General features: G+C 42.4%; 1 protein-coding gene and 1 pseudogene across 3 annotated transcripts in view; both read right to left on the bottom strand.

Annotated features, from left to right (window-relative positions):
• FBXO15 (F-box protein 15) overlaps positions 1-23,650 on the bottom strand; it is a 304,133-nt gene that overhangs the window by 140,304 nt on the left and 140,179 nt on the right. For all 3 annotated transcript variants that reach the window (XM_073631257.1, XM_073631258.1, XM_073631259.1), the window contains exons 3-5: positions 20,673-20,780; positions 14,933-15,037; positions 1,086-1,331 (exon numbers count right to left, since the gene is read on the bottom strand). In XM_073631257.1, the coding sequence (XP_073487358.1) occupies positions 1,086-1,331; positions 14,933-15,037; positions 20,673-20,780 (459 nt within the window). The remainder of the gene's footprint in view (positions 1-1,085; positions 1,332-14,932; positions 15,038-20,672; positions 20,781-23,650) is intronic.
• Positions 6,589-6,707, bottom strand: LOC141146348 (5S ribosomal RNA; annotated as a pseudogene).

The raw sequence follows: 23,650 nt of genomic DNA, 5'->3' as shown, positions 1-23,650 counted from the left end.
AGCCCCCCGCCCGCAGACCCCGACAACCAAAGGCCAGGGTTGTCGGGAAGAGGTCCTTGTCCTCATCAACATGGGGACAAGGTGCTTTGTGGTGGGGGGGGCCCCGCAAGGCACCCCCCTTCCCCAAAGCACCCCCCCATGTTGAGGGCATGCGGCCTGGTACAGTTCAGGAGGGGGGGGGGCGCTCGCTCGTCCCCACCCCCTTTCCTGACTGGCCGGGCTGCGTGCTCGGATCGGGGTCTGGTATGGATTTTGGGGGGACCCCACGGGTTCCCCTTACAGTTCCATACCAGACCTAAGGGCCTGGGATGCCCCCCCCGCGCTCGCTGCAATAGGAAAACATGTTTTTCCTATTGCAGCGAGCGCGAGATGCAGTACCCTGCCCTTCCGTCGTCGTATCTGGTCCGTTGGACCAGCATACAGACGAACGGGCTTTCCGTCAGGAACTGAGTCCGGCGGAGTTACGACATAAAGATTTGAAGCAAGTTTCAAATCTAAAGTACGTCGGATTTCCGACCGAAACGGTCCGTTGGAGACCACACACGGTCGGATTGTCCGCCGGATTTGGTCCGGCGGCGTCCGTCGGACTTTTGTAGCCGAAAAGTCCGACCATGTGTACGCGGCATTACTCAGCTGATTTGACCCCAGTGCTGACAGAGAGGGGCAAGGGAGGGCCAAACGAGCATGCTGTGCAAGTCCTCCTTATCATTCGATGATGTCACTGGATGTTAGGATGCTGGTGGCTAGAATGTTTTAATGATGAAATTGAAATGTGTGGCTTTGTGTAACTGAAAGGCAGGCTTTATCCACCCGCTGGTTTGTAAATAATTTTGGGGCAATTTATAGGCATTTGGCCCAGGCACCCCTGAAGAAATGTGAACCTGGCTAACCTGGTTGAAAAAGCCCGACATACAGTATGGCACACGGAAGACTGTAAAGGGAGATTCAAGTGATCAGTGCAGGACTTCGATGTTTTGAAGAAACAGGGGCTCAAAGTTAAATTATTATTACCTACTTGCCAAATGTCATTTTATCCCTGTGTAAAACATGTCAATGGAGTGTTCTTTAAAATCTTTTACACTTACTTTACTGCCTTTTCCATATTAGCTGGCGCACCAAATGCATTGTACTTTTTAGCACATTTCAAAATCTGATTCATTCTTTTCTCTGTTCCAGTTATTAATTCGCTAATATAGGTCTTCTTCCAATAGCCAGGCTCTTTGTCTGCAATTGTAGTGGAATTTAATCTTTTCCCAGCTGAATTTATAGATTTAGATTTCCAACGCAGATTTTTTTTCATATGTAAACTGTAAATTTTATACCACAAAACACTGAAAAAACAATTAAATTAGTTATAACTGATTATTTTATGGATACATAAGTGTAGTGCTGTAATACAGTCAGTGAATAGCATAAAAAAATGTGCAAACTAATAAACCAAAACATCAAAATCAAAAATGATAGTCCATTGTAATATATAGGTAATATCTTGCACATTGCAGCTTGAAAAAGCTCAGCACAGCATTTTTTTTCTACTGATCAAAAAAGGAGCCCATTTTTTACAATGTGTCTGTACACACAAGCATGTAAACAAGCGCTGCGTATTCTTGACTAAAAAAATTACTAGAAAAATCTGTGTTCCCGGTCAGTATTTTGCGCCGGAACTCGCAAATGCACGCAAACACATATGAGCCCTAGAAATTCATTGTGCACGCGAATGCGCATAAATACACATGAATACGCTCAAAATTAATGGCTGAAATTACGTCCAAAAAAGCAATTCTCAAGCGCTGCACTTTTTAACTTGTATATACCTTGTGAGTTTTGGCATCAAAGACTTAGTGCTGCCAGCGTTTCAATTTTTTTTCTAGTTTTCCCAAGCTCAGTAAGTCTTTCAATATATAAGATTTATTTATTTTATGTAACTAAAAAAAAAAGACAGTATTAAGTAATACAGTATATGTTAACCAAATTTTACTGACCCATAAAACCACAGCAGAATAAAACTAATTTGTATTACAAATAATGTATTTTAATACAATTAAAATATTTTATGCAGCTAAAATATAAACTCAAGTGGTCCCACCACTCCTTTATCAGATGAAATATAACAAGTCAATTAAAGCCTGTTTCCAGACAAAACCAAACCCTTCTCTGCTCTCCTCAAACGTACAAAAATACCGCATTTGGCGACTAGATAGAGAAAAGTATCACAGAAATTTCTCAAAATACTTATATTTATCCAGTGGCCATTTGTTTTTTTTTTCCTGTTCAGAATGAACGATTTACCTTCAAACAGCAGATGATATTGTCTATTAACATTCAGGGTGGGGGTTTGCACCATTCACACAGAACAAATGTACATGCACTTTTACTTGGCAAATGTCAATGCTAAATCTTCATAAAGGTTTACTCTATGGCAGAGTACATAGGAAAGGTCTTGAGCAGCTTAATGCCCTTCTTGGTAAATTTTGGTAACTTTTAATCAGGCGAAATATGGAGGCTACAGTTTTAAACAGGAGCGCACCTCATCTACCAGTACAGAAATGGTTTCTCTGAATTTTGGAGAGATAATGGCTGAAATGGCCTCTTCATGCAAAGATTCTTCTCGATCAGAAGTAAAGCACTCTTCCCTTTTTTAGGCAATATATGACAAGGAGGAGAAACTTAAAGTGTTTGTTAATTTAAAAAAAAAAAAATTGGATCCTGTTCTCTTGAAGCATGCTATACAGCACAGTGCTTGTGCTGTGTAATTTGGCCCCTCGTATCCCCTGAAATACCTGGCTGATCCTGCCTGGCTATACCCTCCCCTCTGTAACCTGACCACGGTATATCATGGCTGCTGAGCCACGACACAGTGGTCAGTTTATGTGCCTCTGTAATCCTCAGCCCTGCTCTCTGCTCTCCTCTGTGCTCCTGTGTCCTCCCCCCCCCCCCCGCCTGTCAGCTTGTACCAAGGGCACCACCCACCCCCTTCCTGCTAGTATCATAATTTGGAGTTGTTGCTACCATCCTCTGTTATTATAAATGCTGTACCCCACTGTATGCGTTTTCTACAAAAATCCTGTTAGCGGATTTTTTAACAGCTTACCTGTAAAATCCTTTTCTTTTGAAGCACATCACGGGACACAGAGCCATAGTAATTACTATGTGGGTTATAGTCCACCTTCAGGTGCTGGACACTGGCACACCCTAAACAGGAAGTTGCCTCCCTATATAACCGCTCCCACTACTAGGAGTATCTCAGTTTTGTAGCAAAACAATACACGTGTATACTAGAAAGAGGTGCGGGACCTTTGTGTCCTGTGATGTACTTCAAAAGAAAAGGATTTTACAGGTAAGCCGTTATAAAAATCCCATTTTCTTTAATCGTACATCACGGGACACAGAGCCATAGTAATTACTATGTGGGATGTCCCAGAGCAATGCCAACTGAGGGGAGGGAGACACAACCAAAGTAGGGCACCATGAGATCAGAGGATTTATACTGCTGCCTGCAGTACACTGCGCCCAAAGGCGACATCCTCATGTCTTTTTACATCCACTAGTTAGAATCTGGTAAATGTATGGATTGAAGACCAAGTTGCGGCCTTGCAGAATTGAGCCCCAGAGGCTTGGTGATGCACTGACCATGAAGCACTAACAGCCCTAGAGGAGTGCGCTTTGATTTGAGAGGGTAGAACTACCTCTTTAAACCATAAGCTTGAACAATTACTTGTCAAATCCATTTAGAAATAGTAGATTTTGATGCCGCCTGTCCTCTTTTAGGACCTTCAGGCAACATGAACAAAACATCCGTTTTCTGAATCTGAGCAGTCGCCTTTAAGTAGACTTTGACTGCTCTTACCACATCAAGAGAATGTAGTGATTTTTCTTCCATAGAACAGGGTTCTGGAAAAATGAAGGTAGAACAATATCCTGGTTTAGATAAAAACCTGATATTACCTTTGGTAAAAAGTTAGGATGAGGACGCACTACTACCTTATCCTTGTGAACAATAAAAATATGGCTCTTTACAAGAAAGAGCAGCCAATTCTGATACCCTTCTTGCAGCAGATATGGTTACCAGAAAAAATAGTTTCCTTGTCAAAAAAGAACCAAGGGAATATGTCGTATCGGCCCAAAAAAAGGCTGTTTTGTAATGTCGACAAAACTAAATTCAAGTCCCAAGGGTTCAGGTTGAAATAATACCGATAAGGCAGAGGCCTGTACTTGGAAAGCACTCATGCCCAGCCTTATTTCTCACCCCATCTGCAGAAAGTCAAGGATTCTACCTTTGACCTATTTCCTGGGGTGCAACTCCTGGTTTCACACCAGGAGACATAGGTTTCCCAGACTCCATAATATATACAGTGGGGCAAAAAAGTATTTAGTCAGCCACCAATTGTGCAAGTTCTCCCACTAAAAAAGATGAGAGAGGCCTGTAATTGTCATCATAGGTATACCTCAACTATGAGAGACAAAATGTGGAAACAAATCCAGACAATCACATTGTCTGATTTTTGAAAGCATTTATTTGCAAATTATGGTGGAAAATAAGTATTTGGTCAATATCAAAAGTTCATCTCAATACTGTTATATATCCTTTGTTGGCAATGACAGAGGTCAAACGTTTTCTGTAAGTCTTCACAAGGTTGTCACACACTGTTACTGGTATGTTGGCCCATTCCTCCATGCAGATCTCCTCTAGAGCAGTGATGTTTTGGGGCTGTCGCTGGGCAACACGGACTTTCAACTCCCTCCAAAGAGGTGAGATCAGGAGACTGGCTAGGCCACTCCAGGACCTTGAAATGCTTCTTACGAAACCACTCCTTCGTTGCCCGGGCAATGTATTTGGGAACATTGTCATGCTGAAAGACCCAGCCACGTTTCATCTTCAATGCCCTTGCTGATGGCAGGAGGTTTGCACTCAAAATCTCACGATACATGGCACCATTCATTCTTTCATGTACACGGATCAGTCGTCCTGTTCCCTTTGCAGAGAAACAGCCCCAAAACATGATGTTGCCACCCCAATGCTTCACAGTAGGTATGGTGTTCTTTGGTTGCAACTCAGTATTCTCTCTCCTCCAAACACGACGAGTTGTCTTTCTACTAAACAGTTCTACTTCGGTTTCATCTGACTATATGACATTCTCCCAATCCTCTTCTGGATCATCCAAATGCTCTCTAGCAAACCTCAGACGGGCCCGGACATGTACTGGCTTAAGCCTGGGGGACACGTCTGGCACTGCAGGATCTGAGTCCCTGGTGGCGTAGCGTGTTACTGATGGTAGCCTTTGTTACGTTGGTCACAGCTCTCTGCAGGGCATTCACTAGGTCCCACCGTGTGGTTCTGGGATTTTTGCTCACTGTTCTTGTGATCATTTTGACCCCATGGGGTGAGATCTTGTGTGGAGCCCCAGAAGTGCCATTAATACAGGTAATGAGTATTTGTAGGTGACCAAATACTTATTTTCCACCATAATTTGCAAATAACTTCTTTCAAAAATCAGACAATGTGATTGTCTGGATTTGTTTCCATATTTTGTCTCTCATAGTTGAGTTATACCTATGATGACAATTTCAGGCCTCTCTCATCTTTTAAGTGGGAGAACTTGCAAAATTGGTGGCTGACTAAATACTTTTTTGCCCCACTGTAATTATGGAGGTTGGCTCCCTTGCATTAACCAAGGTAGAAACTACAGAACCTGACAGCCCACGCTTCTTCAGAGTGAGGGTCTCAATAGCCAGACCGTTAAATTTAGCATTTGTAAATTAGGATGGAACACCGGACCTTGCGAGAGAAGGTCTGGCCGTGATGTTAGGGTCCATGGGTCCCCTACTGCCATCTTTACGATCTCTGCATACCAAGATTTCCTGGGCCCTGCTAGGGGCCACAAGAATCAACGACTTCCCTTTCTGCTTGATCTTGCGAAGAAGTCTTGGACAGGCAGAATAGGAGGGAATGCATAAATCAGTGAGACCCGATTCCACAGGAATAGCAAGGTATCTGTTCCGCATGCTAGCGGATCCTTTGTTCTTGACACAAAGTTGTTGATTTCTTACTTGAACCTGGACGCAAACAGATCTATGTCTGGGATCCCCTATTTTTGACATATTGACAGGAAGATATTGGGGTGAAGGAACCATTTTCCCGGGAACAACTGCTGGCGACTCAAGTAGTTCGCCTGCCAATTTTCTATTCCTAGAATGAAGACTGCCAATAGGCAAAGTACATTGTTTTCTGCCCAAGATAGGAGATGATTCAACTTTTTCTGGGCCGCACAACTTCTTGTGCCCTCTTGGTGATTAATATAGGCCATTGCTGTGGCATTGTCGGATTGAGTCCTGGCAGGACAATACAGTAAACTGAATGTTCAGGCCCTCAGGACCAAGAGCTCTGCCTGAATTTCTAAAATGTTAATGGGCAAGGCCATTTATGATCTGGGCCAAATCTCTTGGACAGTTGCCTCTTCCAGGACTGTTCCCCAACCTAAACAAAAAAGATTGGCATATGTTGTTACCACTTCCCAGGTAACTGAAGGAAGGATTTTCCCCTTAGTAGATTTTTAGATATTAACCATAAACTGAGGCTCCGGCGCACCCAGCCTACAGCACCTGTTATTTCCGGGTGGTCTCTCATCCGGGTACTAACTAGGCTCAACCCTGCTTAGCCTCCAAGATCAGACGAGATTGGGCCTTATCAGGGTGATATGGCCGTAGGATTTGGAGTCAGACACAGTGGGAATGTAGAGCTTGAACCCTTTGTTCCAAGCTGATAGGATACTGTTTTGCAGCAGTCTCGACTGAAACTGAGCATAAGGAACGGCCTTGTTCCACCATCTTTCCCAACAATTTCATGCATAGTTGAATAGAAGAAATTCATCTTGATTCGACCACCTAAATCAGTTCCTTTATGGCGCAACTCTTTGCCTGGGGGTAAGAATATCCTTTTCTGGGTGTACCTATAATAGGACCCCAAGTATTTTAGTCTTCTTCATGGTTTTAAAGAAGATTTCTCCTAGGTTGGGAATCCGACCTAGATATTCCAGGTAGTTGAATGTGGTGACCATACTTTGGTCTAAGCAGGCTACCGACTGGTCTATCAAGAAGAGATCGACTAGGTAAACCATAATCGTTATACCTTGGGCCCTTAATCTGGCTAGAAGAGTACCCTGGAGCTATTGAGGAAGTCCCCCATTCGTCTCACACTCTTCCTGCCAGATCCTTGAGAACTGCAGAAGAATTCCCCCTATTCAATTGAACCTGACGATGGAAGCAGCCATGACTGCCTGGAGGCTGATGCCTCTGGCACAAGAGAAGGAGCTTTAAAACAAAAATACATTTACTCCTTTTCTTAAATGGCAAAAGGGGTACTTTCCACTAGAATTTCTTTGGATGTATTATCCAAAACATCCCCAAATAGCTGTTTCACCGCAAAAAGGAAGACTAGCCAGGAGCTTCTTACAAGGTGCTTAGTGAAGGGTGCAAGGCCTGAAGGATAGAATCCCTCATTGGAACTATTGCAAACATAAAAGCTGCCTTCTGGGCCTGCTGAGCAGGATAACCTTGAACATTTAAAATGTTCATTTAACCTTCATTTAAAATGGTCTCTCAATGATTAAGCAATTACTGTCAGCGCAGGCTGAGACACTCCATCTTTTTTTGTTTTTTTTTTAATAGGAATTCCACCTTTTTATCCGTTGGATCCCTAAGCATTTGAGCATTGTCTGCCGGACACGTCAAAATCATTCACAGAGGATATAGCAGCGTTAATTGCTGTATACCCTACTTAGTGAATTTCCTCCACCATAGGATAAAGTGAAAAAACTTTTTAGGAGGAAAAAAAGCTTGGAGGAGGCTTTAGTGAACCCAAACACTCAGTTAAGGGTACATAAATGTGAAACGATTATTCATCAAGAAATTGCACCATCAATCTTAAGATTGGAACAGCTGATTCTCCCGCATTTGACACCTCAGAAGAGGAGTCATCAGCCTCACCACGGTCCCCTGAGGGAATTCATCTTCTCCTGCCCCTAGTTCCTCAGTTTGAGGGTCCTGGGTAATGGAAGAGAACCTGCCACATTTTGACCCACACTGGGATGCGATTAAAGTTGCTAAACTTTTTTTTTTTCTTTTTTAAAAATTATAAAATAAACAGGGGCTGCAGTGTTAAAAACAGTTGCAGACATTTCATGGCCCTGATGCTCACTCTGACCAGCCACTCCCTCTTAGGGGAGGATGTCATTTGTAGAGATGAGTAGGCTTTCCAGAGCTTGACGGAGACCCTTTTTTTGGGATGTTTCAACCCCCCCTTCTGACCTTAGCCCGATGCACAAAGCAGAGCTGCTACCAGAAGAAATCGCATCCACTGCTTGAGCAATAGTCCAGCTACTGCCGCTGCTATACAAATAGTAAATGTGTCAAATAGGAAATGCCTGTATCACCAAAACCTCTTTCATGCTCTTCTTTGCTCTTATGTCTCTCCGACAATTTTGCACCCAGCATAAATGGAGTTTTTCTTTTTTTTAAAAAAAAAAAACACACTCCCGCGTTGGAGGATGCCAACACCACACTTAGCCCCGCCCCCACCGTCGCATTGCACCCCTCCTCCTTTCTCTTTCAAAAAAAGTGTTTTCCAGTGCAAGCACAGGCCTCTGATCCAACGGAATTGACTGAGTGAGGGAAGGATGGCGTGGAGGAGACCTGGAAGCCGCCGTCGTGTAGGGACAGTGAAAGAAAACAGCATTGCAGATCGTTTTTAGTTCTCCCTTAAGCCCCATACACACTATCAGATTTTCTGCTGATTTTTGTCTTCAAATTTACCAAAACCATGTAGTACAAGGGCCTGCCTGATTGCATACAAATTGAAACTCCTAAGGTTTGACCTCATATTATATGGTTTTGGTAAATCTGAAGGAAAAAATAAGCAGAAAATCTGATAGTGTGTATGGGGCTTTATACTCAGCCTCTTGAAGAGGGGAAGAGTTCAGCTCAGGTGGGGGTGTCTGGAGGAAGCAAAACACTCCAAACTTACTGGAGGTCTGCCTGCTAGCCGGAGGAAAAAAGTCTGCTGCTTCTGTGACACAGTGTGATTGTGAGCAAAGCATGAGAAGGTGCATGCTCCATACAGCCCCCAGTGATGACACTTAGGCATGACAACATTTACTTTAAAGGAGGATTTCATAAGAAAATTTTAAAATTCCTTAGAAAAACTCCACTTACCTTTCCCGCCGCAGGGTTTTCTGTGATAAAACCAACAGACCCAATCTTCATCCTTCACGGTGGGTTCCGTTAACAAACCTTCAGGAACCGGGGAACCCACAATCCTGGACCTGTAAAAAGCACCCCGCCAGTAAAACTTTATGGCCAAAATACCAAAAGTACTGGATCCTGGGGTCCAGCTCTCTAATTAAATAAGCGTTACAGACAAAACCTTGCTTCTTTGGATACGAGGCCCGGGTACCATTTAATTCGGCCTAAAAGACACTTTGAATGGATCCGGCTGCATAGCTAGCCCCAGCAAGGATTGCTCCAGGGGAGCTCAGCACAGCACATCTTCACTCGTGACCAACACCTTAGACACTGGCGAAAAAACTGAGATACTCCCAGTAGTGGGAGGGGTTATATAGGCAGGCAACTTCCTGTTTAGGGTGTGCCAGTGTCCAGCACCTGAAGGTGGACTATAACCCACATAGTAATTACTATGGCTCTGTGTCCTGTGATGTACGATTAAAGAAACCTTATTTTTTAGCGCCGAACGGCGGTCATGTGACCAGCCATCTCCTCCTCTCCTCTCAGATGACGTAAGCGGGGATTTCTTGGCTCTGCCCACTTTCCTGTCAGACCTGGAGAGGAGACGAGATGATGTGGGATCCTCTGCTCAAAGAGGGGTTTAAACCAGAGTGCTTGTGTCTCATTACCTCCAGGAAGAGAAGAGCCCCAGGTGCTGGCTAAATGCTGATGCAAGTAGAAGAGTACAAGAAGACCTGGACATCTGCACACCGGAATGGATAAATCAGTCTTTTTATTCAAAATACAGGATCATGGGGTACACAACACGACTGTGGGGTGGTACAAAAATAGCTGACGCGTTTCGCACTTACACCAAGTGCTTACTCATAGCTAGCTAAAATGGGAATGAGAAGCCATATATATACTAAAAATATTAGAACATGTAACCATGCAATGGTAAGAAAATACAAAACAGCTGAGAAGCAGCCGTATGAGATCTCCGCACCTGCTGCTGGTTAGTAAATCTAAAATGGAAATCCCCATAGCAAGTAGGCATAGAAACAACAATTTTGAAATGTAATAAGATAAAGTGAAAAAATGAGTGAGCTAAAAATAAAAATAAGTGTTGAAATAATGTGACATCCATAATTGTATAGAATATACATGTAATGAATGAGCACATGTGAAAAAATGTGTGTATGGTGATGTGTGTTATAATATGAACAAATAAAACAATTTATAGCCCGGTTATCCAGGGTCAAAAAAATGTTTTCAAAATGTGAATGTGCGTAGTGACAAATGAGTAGTGATATATATATTATCTAAATAGAGACTGATCATGTATGAAAAAGATATGCAGACACAGGGCAGTCATTTCTAAAAATATGCATGTATGATAAGGTGAGGACTAAGGGTAAATGCATGTGAGTAAATAAGTGCAAGATATGCATACAAAATTAATATGCAAAAAATCAACCCCAGGTGCCGTGATCTCAAGACAGCATGATTATTAGATCTACATAGTCCATAATCATCAAGCCCATGATCTGAAAGAAAAACAAATATGTCACAAACGAAAAAACTGAGATACTCCCAGTAGTGGGAGGGATTATATAGGGAGGCAACTTCCTGTTTAGGGTGTGCCAGTGTCCAGCACCTGAAGGTGGACTATAACCCACATAGTAATTACTATGGCTCTGTGTCCCTTGATGTACAATTAAAGAAACCATATTTTTTAGCGGCGAACGGCAGTCATGTGACCAGCCATCTCCTCCTCTCCTCTCAGCTGACGTAAGCGGGGGATTTCTTGGCTCTGCCCACTTTCCTGTCAGACCTGGAGAGGAGACGGCCGGTCACATGAGCGCTGATTGGCGCTTTAAAATTCTGTATTTGCCGGTGGATTTTTTAGAAAACACATACAGTGGTGCACAGCATTTATTATAGCAGAGTGGAGAGTATCAACAACAATATTTGGGTTAACAACCACTTTAAGGAAGCCTCTTGTGGCCCCTTAGACTAGGGTTTTTTTAAATGGTGGTGAACATTCACATAAAATCCTCTATAGAGATGGAAACTTCCTCCCTGCTATAACAGGAGGAGGAATGGAAAGCAACTACCAGTATTGAGAAGGAAGGAAAAGCAGAAGGAAGATAAATGCCTTCACTGCCCAAAGAAGGGTCAGAGGGAGAAAGTACTCACTAGTCTGTGAAAGAACACAGCCAAGGTTTTTAAGGGGGAATGTGTGACGCTGTTGTTTGAGAAGAGTATTTTTCAGGGAATGGGTCACACTTGCACGGATCATCACTGCCCTGGACCTATATAGCACCCTGTGATTAACTCCTTGCACTGCACAACGTGCTAAGGAGGTGCACCTAAAGCAGGATCCAGTGCCCGAAGAGACTCTACAGGCTAGCCCCCGTGTCTTCCATCATTCTGGTGGGGTCTAGGTACCCAAGCCAAGTTGTAAAAGGGCAAAAAAAAAAAAAGGAGGAAGAGCATCTATGACCTAAGGACATTAGTAAAAAAAACAAGTAAATTGTCAGTGAGAGAAGCTATATGGGGTTCCTTACAGTTCTGTTTGCCAATGTTCAGTATTCTGAAATTAGCAACATACAACCAAATATGCTCGTGTCCTGTATTGTATGATCCAGAAAGGGGGATTTTGTTAGGGTTTTTTTTTTTTAATGTCTGAAATTAGTTAGAGTGGGGTGGGGGACCAACTAGAGAGACATTTTTAGCTTATCCAATAACAGACTGCAAAGAGCAATGATACTGTATGTTGACATATACAGTAACCTTCAGTATCCAGTCAGATTCTAAAGGCAATTTAAAATAAAAAGAGGGTAAACTTACCTGCTCTGTGCAATGATATTGCACAGTGCAGCCCCTTACCTCCTCTTCTGGAGTCCCCAGCCGACGCTTTCCACACCTTCTTCCTCCGGGTGCGCTCTAAAGCTGGGCTGTGGGTCTATAGACACACACACAGTACAGGCTGGCCACACCCTCTGTTCCCTCCTCACAGGATTTGACTGACAGCAGCAGTCTCCTACTGATCTTAGTGTATCATGTTAATCCAGGAAGAGAGAGGAGTGGTTCTGTAGCTGGGGACAGCATTGGATAATGAAAAGAGACAGGTAAGTGTTTAGGGGTGGGGAGGGACAAGTAGTTGAAGATTTTTTACTTTAATGTCTAGAATGCATTAAGGTAAAAACCTTTTAAGTTTGGAACCACTTTGGTTTAGGAAGTCAGAATAAAAACAACAAATTGTTGGTTGCTATGGGTTATAGATCAGAGAATGTCCCTTAAGTGGAAGCAATGTTAAGCAAACCTACCAACAAAATCTAATTGAAGGCAGGGAACTCCAATCCTTAGGAACAGGCGAGGGACCAAACATATCTATTAATATCATCAACCTTTCCTTCTCATGTATTAACGGATAATGAAACTCGGGTACTTCAAAAGGGTCTGGGTTTTTGTCCCAAGGAAAAGCTGGACAAATTTGAAGTAGTGAAGGATTTGGAATTATTTGCGCACAGACTTATTTTGAAAAACCTCAGGGAGCTATTGATTTAACGCCCTCTTTATGCCCTTTATACTGATCATCTCACCTGCCGGTATATGCTGATATTTGTATACCTAGGTAGGTTTTCTTACATAGTCTTTTGATATACCTATAGATCTGTTTTTTTGAGGTCAGCTCTGTGATCTATGTGCTTTTTCCCTTAGATTTTTTGCGCTTGGACCCCAGCACGTATACAAGCGCTGTGCCTGGGTCAGGATGCAGTGCTTTTTGATGCTATTGGGGATGCTTAATCCCTTTTCGATATGTCTCCAAGTCATTCATGGAGATCTTGAGTTGACTATTGGAGTGCTGCGTGCGGGGAGCCAGAAGCGAGGTTGCACATCCCTTATTCTTAACCATGTGGATGCTCATGTGTATTGTCAATGAATAAAATGTAAGTGAACAGGGCTGGTGCAAGGATTTTTGACACCCTAGGCGAAACCTTATTTTGCCACCCCCACTGGCTCCACCCCTGACTCCACCCCATTTGCCCTGCCCACGTAACAGGAGGTGGCGCTATACAGGAAGCATCGGCTCCGCTTCCTCTAGTGCTGGCTCCAGTGCTGCACTGTGCCTCTAATTGCACTATCAGTCGGATGGAGCAGCTGCCTGAGACTGAGTTAGTTACATGCTGCAGCCTGCAGAGCATGCAGACACAGAGGGAAACCAGTAGCCGGGCGCCCCTTGGCAGCAGTGTGCCCTAGGCGGTTGCCTAGTTTGCCTAGTGGTAGCACCGACCCTGTAAGTGAACCACATTTGTGAACAATCTGGGATAGAATCTGTTTTCAGTTGCACAGATTACTAACCATTTGTATTCTACAACCCCCCAGATACTAATCTCTCCATAAAGAACCCTGATGAAGGAAAAGATTTCTCCGAAACGCGTCTGGTTCAGGGAGATATTCATTTGTCTATGACGGGTTTTTATTCTGTACCCACATTTACATGTATTTATGTATTTTTCATATATATTTTCAATTTTTATATGTTTTTTGTACAATAAAATCAAATTTATATATAAATCTTTTTCTCATTGTGGTTGTGCCTATAAAGTCCCAAATCTAGGGGAATCCCTCCTTTGTTGTTATAGGTTATTGCGCTTTCCACAGTGTTCTCTGCCTTTTTCAAGAAAACCGAAACAAGCCTTTTTACAGACTGTAAGACCCACCTTACTATTATGACTCCAATTGTTGCCCTAATTAAAATATACACATATACAAAGCAATGATCACACAAAGAATCACATTTCAATTCCCAGTCATAGCTCCATCTTTCCTCTAGATTGTGCTTGTGTTATACCCCTGTATTTTTCTTTTCTTTTCCATCTTTCAAAACAACGAAAAACACAATCATTTGTTTCTTGTATTACTCTCACAATAATTATTTTTTTGGCATCCTTTAAAACTACTGCATTCACTATCTCAAATAAATACTTTTACAGCCAAACTTCTATCTCCAACACTATTTAAAAAAAAAAAAAAAAAAAGCAGCTTCAGATAGTATACTAACTCCAACGTTGTCTCTCACAGAATCACCCAGCACTGCTCCTCTTCCAAGATGCCAAGTGTCTTTCATCCCACTCCCTGTGAGCCCATGGCATCAAGGCTCTGCCCCTACCCTGGACAAACAAGGGAAAGCCTGCAGAGTGGTGCCAGGTCATTATGTAGCGTCACTCTTTGAAGCATTTAGGATCCATCCACTGTTGAAGGCAGAAGAGAGAGAAGAGGATCCATAATGTCATCAGACCCAGGCAAAGACACCAGTAGGCCTTCAACATGATGCCAGATTACTGGTCTATCTTGACTCAAGTCCCTTTGAAGGTGTTGTTTAGATCCCTAAAGTTCTGGTAGGCCTTCTGTTTCCATCCGGAAATCTCCCATTAATCTTAATGAGACATAGGTATTCAAAAGATTTTATGAATGACATGAATATCTTCGTAACTGTAAATAATTTAGGTCAATTTCCTACTAGATTTTATCTAGTCTACAGCATAACATTACACGTAAGGCTAGAAGAAATGGTTGTTCATTAAAACACTTACTTTTCACAAAATAGAATAAACTTTTCCAATATACTGTAAAAGCCACAAGAAAAAGAACACTAAAATATATTTAAATGCACACGAAGCACAAGATGTCCTAAAATTATACTTACTTGTCATTGGAAAGTTCGTAGAATTGCTTACTGACACAGCCAGCAGACATCAGAGATACAGGGTCTAAATATGAGAACATTTTAAGGAGAATTGCAACAGGAATCCTTCAGGAGATAAAAAAGAAACATATTATATTAGTTGTTAAAGATTATTGAATGCACAGGTTTGCTTACACCGGAAACAAAAACAATTGAGTACTCTCTGTGATCCTTGTTTTGATTTGCACGAACATCCAAATTTTTGGGACAAGCTTTCAGGGTGAACCCCCTCCTTTAAAGCAGAACTTCACCCCTCCTAACAAATTTCCTCCTTTCCAACCCACTCCCTATGCTGCACAGTTATTGGGGGGGGGTCTCCTTTTTGTTTATGTACCTTTTGTCAGCATCCATTTCTTCCCTACCCCTCCTCTATCATTCATGATAGAGGAGGGGTAGGGAAGAAATTACGCCAGCGTTGCTGGTGCCTCTCGAGATATATGACATAGATCTCCCAGGAGGCACCAGTAACCCTTTGATTGCCCCTGATGTTAACCCCCTCCCTGCCAGTGTCATTTATACAGTGACAGTGCATTTTTTTTAGCACTGATCACTGTATTGGTGTCACTGGTCCCCACAAAAATGTCACTTAGTGTCAGATTTGTCCGCCGCAATGTCGCAGTCCAGCGGCATGAGAGAAGCCATGGATGCAGCAGTGGTAGCTGGTAGAGCAAGGCAAGATACACCTGGAAACCAAAGATTTAGTGGAATTACTCAGCGTTCAGTTTTGTAAAGGATACATGTACAGACCCCAGAAGCATCCCAAGTGTATTAAAGAATGAAAAGAAACACTAATATAATGGCTAAACACGTGAAAATGATTATAAAAGGGTATTTTTCAGGACCAATTTAAGATCTTTGGGTTCTGGTAAGGTATGTTTTAACTCGTGTTACAGCAATGCACTTATGACAGTAAGTGGTGCCAAACATTTTTAATAGCACCCCATTGCACTAAACAGACACAAGTGTGGTTCCACATACCACAATAACCACCTATCTCTAATCAGACTCCTCCCATTGGGCTACCCTGTCTTGGCCTCTTAACCCCCCTTTTTTCTGAACTGGCTCTCCCAGTGTCGTTTACCACATAGACACTGTTACAGCCACCAGTCCTTCTGTCACAACACCAACATGTATTTTTGGAACAGGGATGCTGCAATTTTAACCTCACAGATCTTCTAACCTTTCACCACCCCCATAGGAAAAACTTCCCATTCCTACCTGTACCTTTGACCCCGTCACAGAGTAAAACTGTGTGAAATCTCTCCACTGGGGACAGGCACAGACAGAGCATCACACACTACCCCTATATCCCAAGACATTGAACATTTTTGGCTACAGTTAAGCTGTTCTATTCAAGAAAGGCTTTAGGTAATACATTTTCAAACTACAAGTCAAACTCTGTTAAAGCAAGCCATAGCTTTGGTTTGAAAAGCACATCACAGAAATGCCTATTTCAAGCAGTGCATTCATTTGTGAACCATATAAAACTATTTGCCCAATTTATGTGAAATATAATATTCAATTCACTCCTTGGCTCTCTTGCTTAAAACAGGTATTATGACACAGTGGATGCTTATAGGACCAACCATGCCAGACAATGAAACCCTAGAACGCCTGGGGCAAATACCCAAAAGACTTAAAGATTAAGAGAAGAAAAATGTAAAGCTGTTGTAAAGGCTATTTTTTTATTTTACAAATGGATTTATTAAGATTCAGTCCAACAGATTAGATCAACAATGAGATGGTTACATTGCATATGAGACATACAAAAAAATCAAATGCCATGAAACAAACTAATATATTTTTTAAATAATAAACATGTTATACACACCTGCACTGCGCAATGGTATTGCAAAGAGAGGTTCCTCACCGACACTTCTGGAGTTCCCCACGGGCAGTCTCTGCTCCTGCTCTCCTGCATGAGTCCCCATATCAAGCCATGTGCCATGGGGATACTTGTGCGGTCGCGCTCCTGAGGCAGGCTGTGTGCGTCCATAGACACACACAGCGGGACTAGGCCTTGTGGCATCATTTACTACTCTACTAATAGTGAGGAAAACAAAGATTGTAGTATTTCTTGGAGTTGAAACAGGATTCAGTTATTCAGGAACTGCGAGGTTATACTGCCAGCTACAGGTGAATTTGGAGGCAAAAAAAAAAAAAGCAGCCAGCCAAGGATAACTCTTCCCACTCACAACATACTAAGGATAGGAACGGTTTTCAGTAATGAACTCTAAGAAACCAATTTTATGGTAGTTACAAAAATCTTGTTCAATAAGGGATACATGGATTCACTTTCTCAGAGACAATTCGGACGTCCAAATTAGTCTAACTGGGGGTGGGCAAAAATAACAAAAAATTCTAACAGGCTCAAAATACAAACAGAACTGGAGGCAGCCTGCAAAGAGCTGTCTGAAGGACCTTATGCCTGATGCTGCTGTTATATGAGGCCTTAACATCTACCTTGTAAAACTTTGAGAAAAATGTGAACAGAAGACCAGGCGGTAGCCTTGCAAATCTGGGAAACCTTAACCTGATGCCAAAAATCCCAGAAGGTAATCAGACCTTGTACTATGAGCATTAATAGCGAAGGGTGAAATTGGTCCTTGAGCTAGGAGAGCCAAATCGATTTGGAAAAGCAGATGGGCAGTGTGACAAGGTCGGAGTACCACGTAAACCTGGGCCAGTTCAGAATTATAAGGTTCACCGGAATGCCTTTTGCCTCAGTCCTGCAGGGTAGATAAATAAGGAGTTTCAGCAGACAAAAGACATAGATTAGGGTGTACTCTTCCCACAGTATCACCAAAGCATCTACTGCTTCATGGGACAAACCTGGCTAGTTTGGTGTTGAACCTGAAAGCCACGTGATCCCCATTCGGCATAACCCACTTACGATACAGGTCCTGAAAAACAATGGTCTACACCTGAAATGTGAATGATGGACAAGGTGCAGTTATGCCCAGGCTAGAATCCTTTCTACCTCTCTTGACTCAGCAAGACTTCTGGTTCTCCCCCGATGATTGGTATATGACACTGCAGTGGCATTGTCCAACTAGATCCTAATCAGATGACACCCCAGTTGGCGACAGCTAAACCTGAGGTCCAGAATGTTAATTAGGAGATGAGAATCCTCTGGTGACTAAAGTCTCCTGCACAGACAAGGGGTTTAGAACTCCTTCTCAGACCTTTAACCAGGCATCTGTTAGGATCTTCAAAGACAGTAAAAAGTAGAATTTGCCCAACTCCAGAGGTGAATTCCTGAGCCACCAGGCCAGAAAAAACCTGTCCTTCGGTGTCAGGCAAGTCAGTTTGTCTAACAACCGAACCAAGTTGTCCCAAGAGAACAGAATGTGTTGTAGGGGTTTTAAGTGGCACTGCCTTGAAGGAAGCTACCATCAAGATCTCATGAAGAACTGCAGAGCTGAAAAGTTCCTGGACTGTAGAGTTCAAGTCTGGGAGAGGAGAGTCAGAAGTTCCACAAACCAATTTTCAGGCAAATAGTTCTCTGCATATTCACAGAAAGGAGACTCATTCAGGAAATAAAACCGATGAGGTCGTCTAACGTGTTATGCAGTAGTTTAGGGCTGAAGACATAACGCTCTACAAAGGGTCAGTAAGGATTGTAGCTGGATTCCTTGACATAAGTTTAGTCCATTCCCCCAAGTTTTTGACAGACTCTGCTTTGGCAGGATGCAAAGCAGGGGATGCTAGCAAACACAATCATTTGGAAAGGAGGGTTCTAAATGTTTGTCAGTTAAACACTAGTGCATCCTCAACAAGTATAGTTAAGATTTTTCTATGGTGTGATTTCACTGGATCCACAGCAGGGATGGCCCACTTTCTTGATAAATGCCCCCTCAAATGGGTATTGGTCTGTAAAATGTTTGGGAGTGAATAGTTTACCAGGTGTAATAGAAAACCTCTGAATAATTAGTGTACTGGAAAAGGTCTCTTGAGAGACTTGAGGTCTCTCAAGAGTCCCCGACTAATACTTTCACCTGTAGAAGCTACAAAGCGTTGTCCTATTTTTAGGGTGTCACGCACCACATCAATAAGAACCAATATGGTATCTTTGGTATCTTTCAGTCTGGGAGCTATAGCAGCTGCCTTCAGCTCCTATGGAACAAACTCAATCATTAAGGATTTGTGAGATTCTTTGGCAGACAAGGCTCTGCAGCAGAAGACCTAAAGGCCACTACTGCTGCAGTTATGTTAGACAATTATTCTGGAGGGGAAGGCATAGAAGTACGCTTACAGCTTCTGCACTTGAGTCAGCAATCATAGATGCAATTTGGCCCATAAAATCTAAAACAGCTGCAGAGAACATCACCCTGGATAAGGCAGATGAAGGGGTCAAACCTGATCGTGCTAAAAAAAGACTCTGAAGAGTGTGTGGACTCAAGTAGGAGGCAAGCATCCCAACTGTTGGTGTCAGGTCCCTGAAGAGCAACACTGTAGACCACCCCAATACGATTAGTGGATAGTGAGCTGGAGAGGCTCAATGCAGCGGAACCACTCTTTTTCCGTTTCGGATCCAGCATCTTGCGCTGCTTAACATGGAAAATTAAATGAGTACACTAGGGTAAACCATGAGTAGTCATAAAACAGCTATTCAAAAAAAGGAGAGGTTTAAACGGCTGGAGGTGACTAGATCACAGTAGGTGGCAAGGACTAGCTGAGGTTAAACAACTTGTCTCTTGCAAACAGGAGTAATGGCAAGAAGATGCTACCTCACACTAATAAGGCAGAAACAGAGTATAGAGTGCAAAGCCCCAGCTAGTGAAGCAGCACCTACGTTCCAACTGTGTTAAACCTTTTTATGGAAATTAATGCAAAAGGGAGGTATTAATGGCACTCAAAAGGTATCAATAAATGTAGTAGTTCCCAAAGTTTGGGTGCCGAGTCTTCTGAGATTAGGCCACACCAGAGAGGACTGTACACAAAGGTCTAGAAAGTACCAAACACAGAGCCCAGTGCCTGAAGGTCAAATTCCAGACAGGCACAGCAGTCTTTGGTCCAGTGAGGTCCGGGTATAGCCTACAAAGGCTATTTCTCCGCTCAGCAGCATGCAGATGAAGTCTTGATTAAAAAAAAAAATACTTAGAAAAAGAGAAAAATGGCTAGCTAAACGTAAATTTTTCTCAGTGGAGAAAAGATGTCCACAAAAAACTGAAGCATGCTGAGAGTAAGCAGGCTTATATTTGGTTGGCTTCTGTTTATCTGCTGGCCAGTGTCCAAATCCCCAGTAGGATAAAGTATGACACCACTGCCTCTGAATCCTGTATAAAATGTATGGAAAGAAAGAAAGAAAGAAAGAAAGAAAGAAAGAAAGAAAGAAAGAAAGAAAGAAAGAAAGAAAGAAAGAAAGAAAGAAAGAAAGAAAGAAAGAAAGAAAGAAAGAAAGAAAGAAAGAAAGAAAGAAAGAAAGAAAGAAAGAAAGAAAGAAAGAAAGAAAGAAAGAAAGAAGAAGAAAAGGCATCAGCTGTAAATCATGGTTACTAGGATTTCTCCAGCTGCCAACCTAGTGTGTATGGGTAGATCTCTATATTTTGACAGGGGCATAAGACTTTAAAGCTATTTTGGAGCAGACATTGATGTTTAAAAAATAAATGCTAAATACAGTACATCAACCCCACAGTGTTTCAATATTGACATACCACAGAGACCATTATCTTCTTTACCTGCTCGTAATGCTACTTACTTCTCAATGTATGAAGTATGATTGCTGCATAATTTTGTAAATATTTTTAAATTCTTCCCATATCTAACAGAATTTACTTTTGTTGAATCTCCGTTTAAAGCAATATTGCTGCAAAATAAAAAGCAATAGATTGGTTGTAAAAAAAAACACATCAGCTTATTTATAACAGCAATTTCATGAAAAAAGTACGAGACCACAAACCGTAACTAAAATTGACTATATACTGCAAAATATCAAAACAATATGGCAAATTTTCTACCTGCAATAAAATGATGGCAATAATACAGATTCTAAAATGTTTGTATGCAACTGCTTTTTATGGTTACTTTCCAGATTCCAACATCACTGATGCCATTCCCTTTAGCCCCTTGCAATAACTTAAAAAAAAATGTCTCAATTACATTTCTTTCATTTGAGATGCACCACATCATTACCTAAAATAGCGAGACAAATAACAGAATGATCAGTATAAGCAATACGATATTGTTTTCATTTTGAGCATCTATTTCCTGCTTTCTTTAATAATCGAATCATAGCAACAGGTCACGTTTTCGTAACTGAATTTGCAGTATGTCAAACCGAATAAAATATATGGAAATTAATAATCATTTTAACAAAATCCATTAATGTAGCCATCTGACTAAATTAATGAAGACTAAATCTTGGATTCTCCAAATATTAAATCTCATTAACTAAGCAGCCTTGAAAATGAAAAGGAACTCTTTAAAATGTAAAAAGCACCCAAGTTAAAGAGGAAATCTAGTTAAAGTGCTTGTAAAGTCAGAAGGTTTTTATCTTAATGCATTCTATGCATTAAAATAAAAAACCTTCTGTGTGCAGCAGCACTGTCCACAAGTTCCTCGGCCGTCCGGGACTCTCCTCCCGATTAGCTGAGACATAGCAGCGGCGCGATTGGCTCCCGCTACTGTCAATCAAAGTTGGTTAGCCAATCAGGAAAGAGAGGGGGCGGGCTGAACCAGTGCTCAGTGTCTGAATTGACACACGGAGCTTACTGGAAAAGTTTTAATGTTTATCGTGCGACTATTTTATCTAAAATGGAGACTGATGATTCTAAAATGGCGTCTAAGGACGTTGCTTTAATTTGTTTTCTTATCTATCGTTTTAACGAACTGCCTAAGGCCAGAAAACCACAGGCTTTAATATATAAGGAAATAAGATTGTAAGAAGCTCACTGTGAATTGGCAAATAAAGCTGTTATGCGTCATGAGCCACCAGTGAGCTTTTAGTCAATAGGATTCTTTTTGTTGATCTCATAAAAGAAAGTTGCATCCTGTATTCTGGTATGACTTCTGCATTTTCCCTAAAACGTGTAAGAAGCTCATCCTTTTGTGATTGAAATAAATTGTATGCTTTTCAATACATCTGGAGTTTGACTGATCACAGGAGAAGAATATTCCTAACATTTTGGTCCTTCTCGCTGGAAACCAACGAGTGGATACCGGGTCGGACGGTTCCGACCAACACCTTGGTGAGTACTGGACTTCAAAGTTCACTGAGAACCAAAGTCCCCCCCCACTTAACGTCAGTGGTAAAATTGGGGCTGGTCGGTCCTGGGACTTAGAACCACCGTCTGGTTCTGAACCTGCGTGATCTAGTCCTCCAAGATGTTTGAGAGGTAAGACCATTTAAAATATTCTTAATTCCTTTCCAAGTCTCTTCTTCTCTTTCTGTTTGATTAAATGAGTTGTAATTGCCAACATTGGGACTGATTGTATAACATCTCGATAGTCCCAACAGTCGAAGATAGAGGCATTAGGGGCGTTGCCTACAGAAAAATGGAATTCCTGTTGTCCAGGACAGATAACAAAAAGATTTGTTGAAAGGTATACCGAACGTCAGAGGTTGATTGCCTGTCGATCTAGAGGGCTAAAAGTAGCTAAGTGATCTGTAAAGATCGCGCGGCTAATTTTCTTCTGGGTGTTTAGTCTCTTCTTTCTCATGTTTAACCTTACTGCTAACTTTACAACTTCACTGAACAACAGTACTGCAGAGATGGGTTTTAACTATTTTTTGATTCTCTCCATAGTGTGATCTCCTGCTGAAAGCCTCCATCTGTTCCCCACGGATCGGGTGAGTCCTCTCCCTGCAGACTCTGATGCCATGCTTGCTAAATTCCGCAATATAGTAAGGGATGATATTACTGCAGCCTCCCGCAAACTCTCCTCGACTTTGTGCGGGGTCTTAAAGAGATAGGCCACCGCACTAATCAGTTAGAGCATCGCATGGACCTGGTTACCACTGTGCTGGAAGAGCATGAAGAGGAGGTAGACAAAATGTCCGCTGAGCTAGAAACCCTCAGAGATAAATTAGAAGACGCAGAAAACAGGGGCCGCAGGGATAACCTCCGCATTCGTGGTATCCCCGAAGCCAGTGGTGTATTTTGGTTTTGTGCTGCCCTAGGCAAGACTAAAATCAGACGCCCCCCCCCCCCCATGTAAATTTACCCCACCCCTTCCTGTTTAATGCATGTGACTCCTTCCAAAATTGAAGGACTGCAAGTTCCAGTATGAACCCCTGAGCTATCACGGGTTCATGTTCAGACCTGTAGTCCTTCACTAATTTTTAGGGGGGGTGATATCCTCAACTCTGAGGGGTTCATGCTGGGACCTGCAGTCCTTCACTTTTGGGGGTCACATCCCTAGATCTTACAGGTTCATGCTGGAACCTGTAGTCCTTCACTAGTTTGGGGGGGGGGGGGTGTCGCATCCTCAGCTCTGAGGGGCACATGCTGGGGGGGGTCACATCCCCCAAAAGTGAAGAACTACAAGTTCCAACATGAGCTCCTTAGATCTAAGGATGTGTCTCCCTCCAAAATTGAAGGACTACAAGTCCCGGCATGAACCTCTAAGATCTAGAGATGTAACACTTTAGATCTCACGGGTTCATGCTGGAACCTGTAGTCCTTCATTAGGAAAATGGAATCAGTGGCAGTGCTTGGGGGGGGGGGTTGGGTTCCG

Source organism: Aquarana catesbeiana, linkage group LG05 (assembly GCF_042186555.1).
Source record: "Aquarana catesbeiana isolate 2022-GZ linkage group LG05, ASM4218655v1, whole genome shotgun sequence".
NCBI classification, from domain to species: domain Eukaryota; kingdom Metazoa; phylum Chordata; class Amphibia; order Anura; family Ranidae; genus Aquarana; species Aquarana catesbeiana.
The sequence above is the reverse complement of the archived record's forward strand: the minus strand, read 5'-3'. Positions and strand labels throughout refer to the sequence as shown.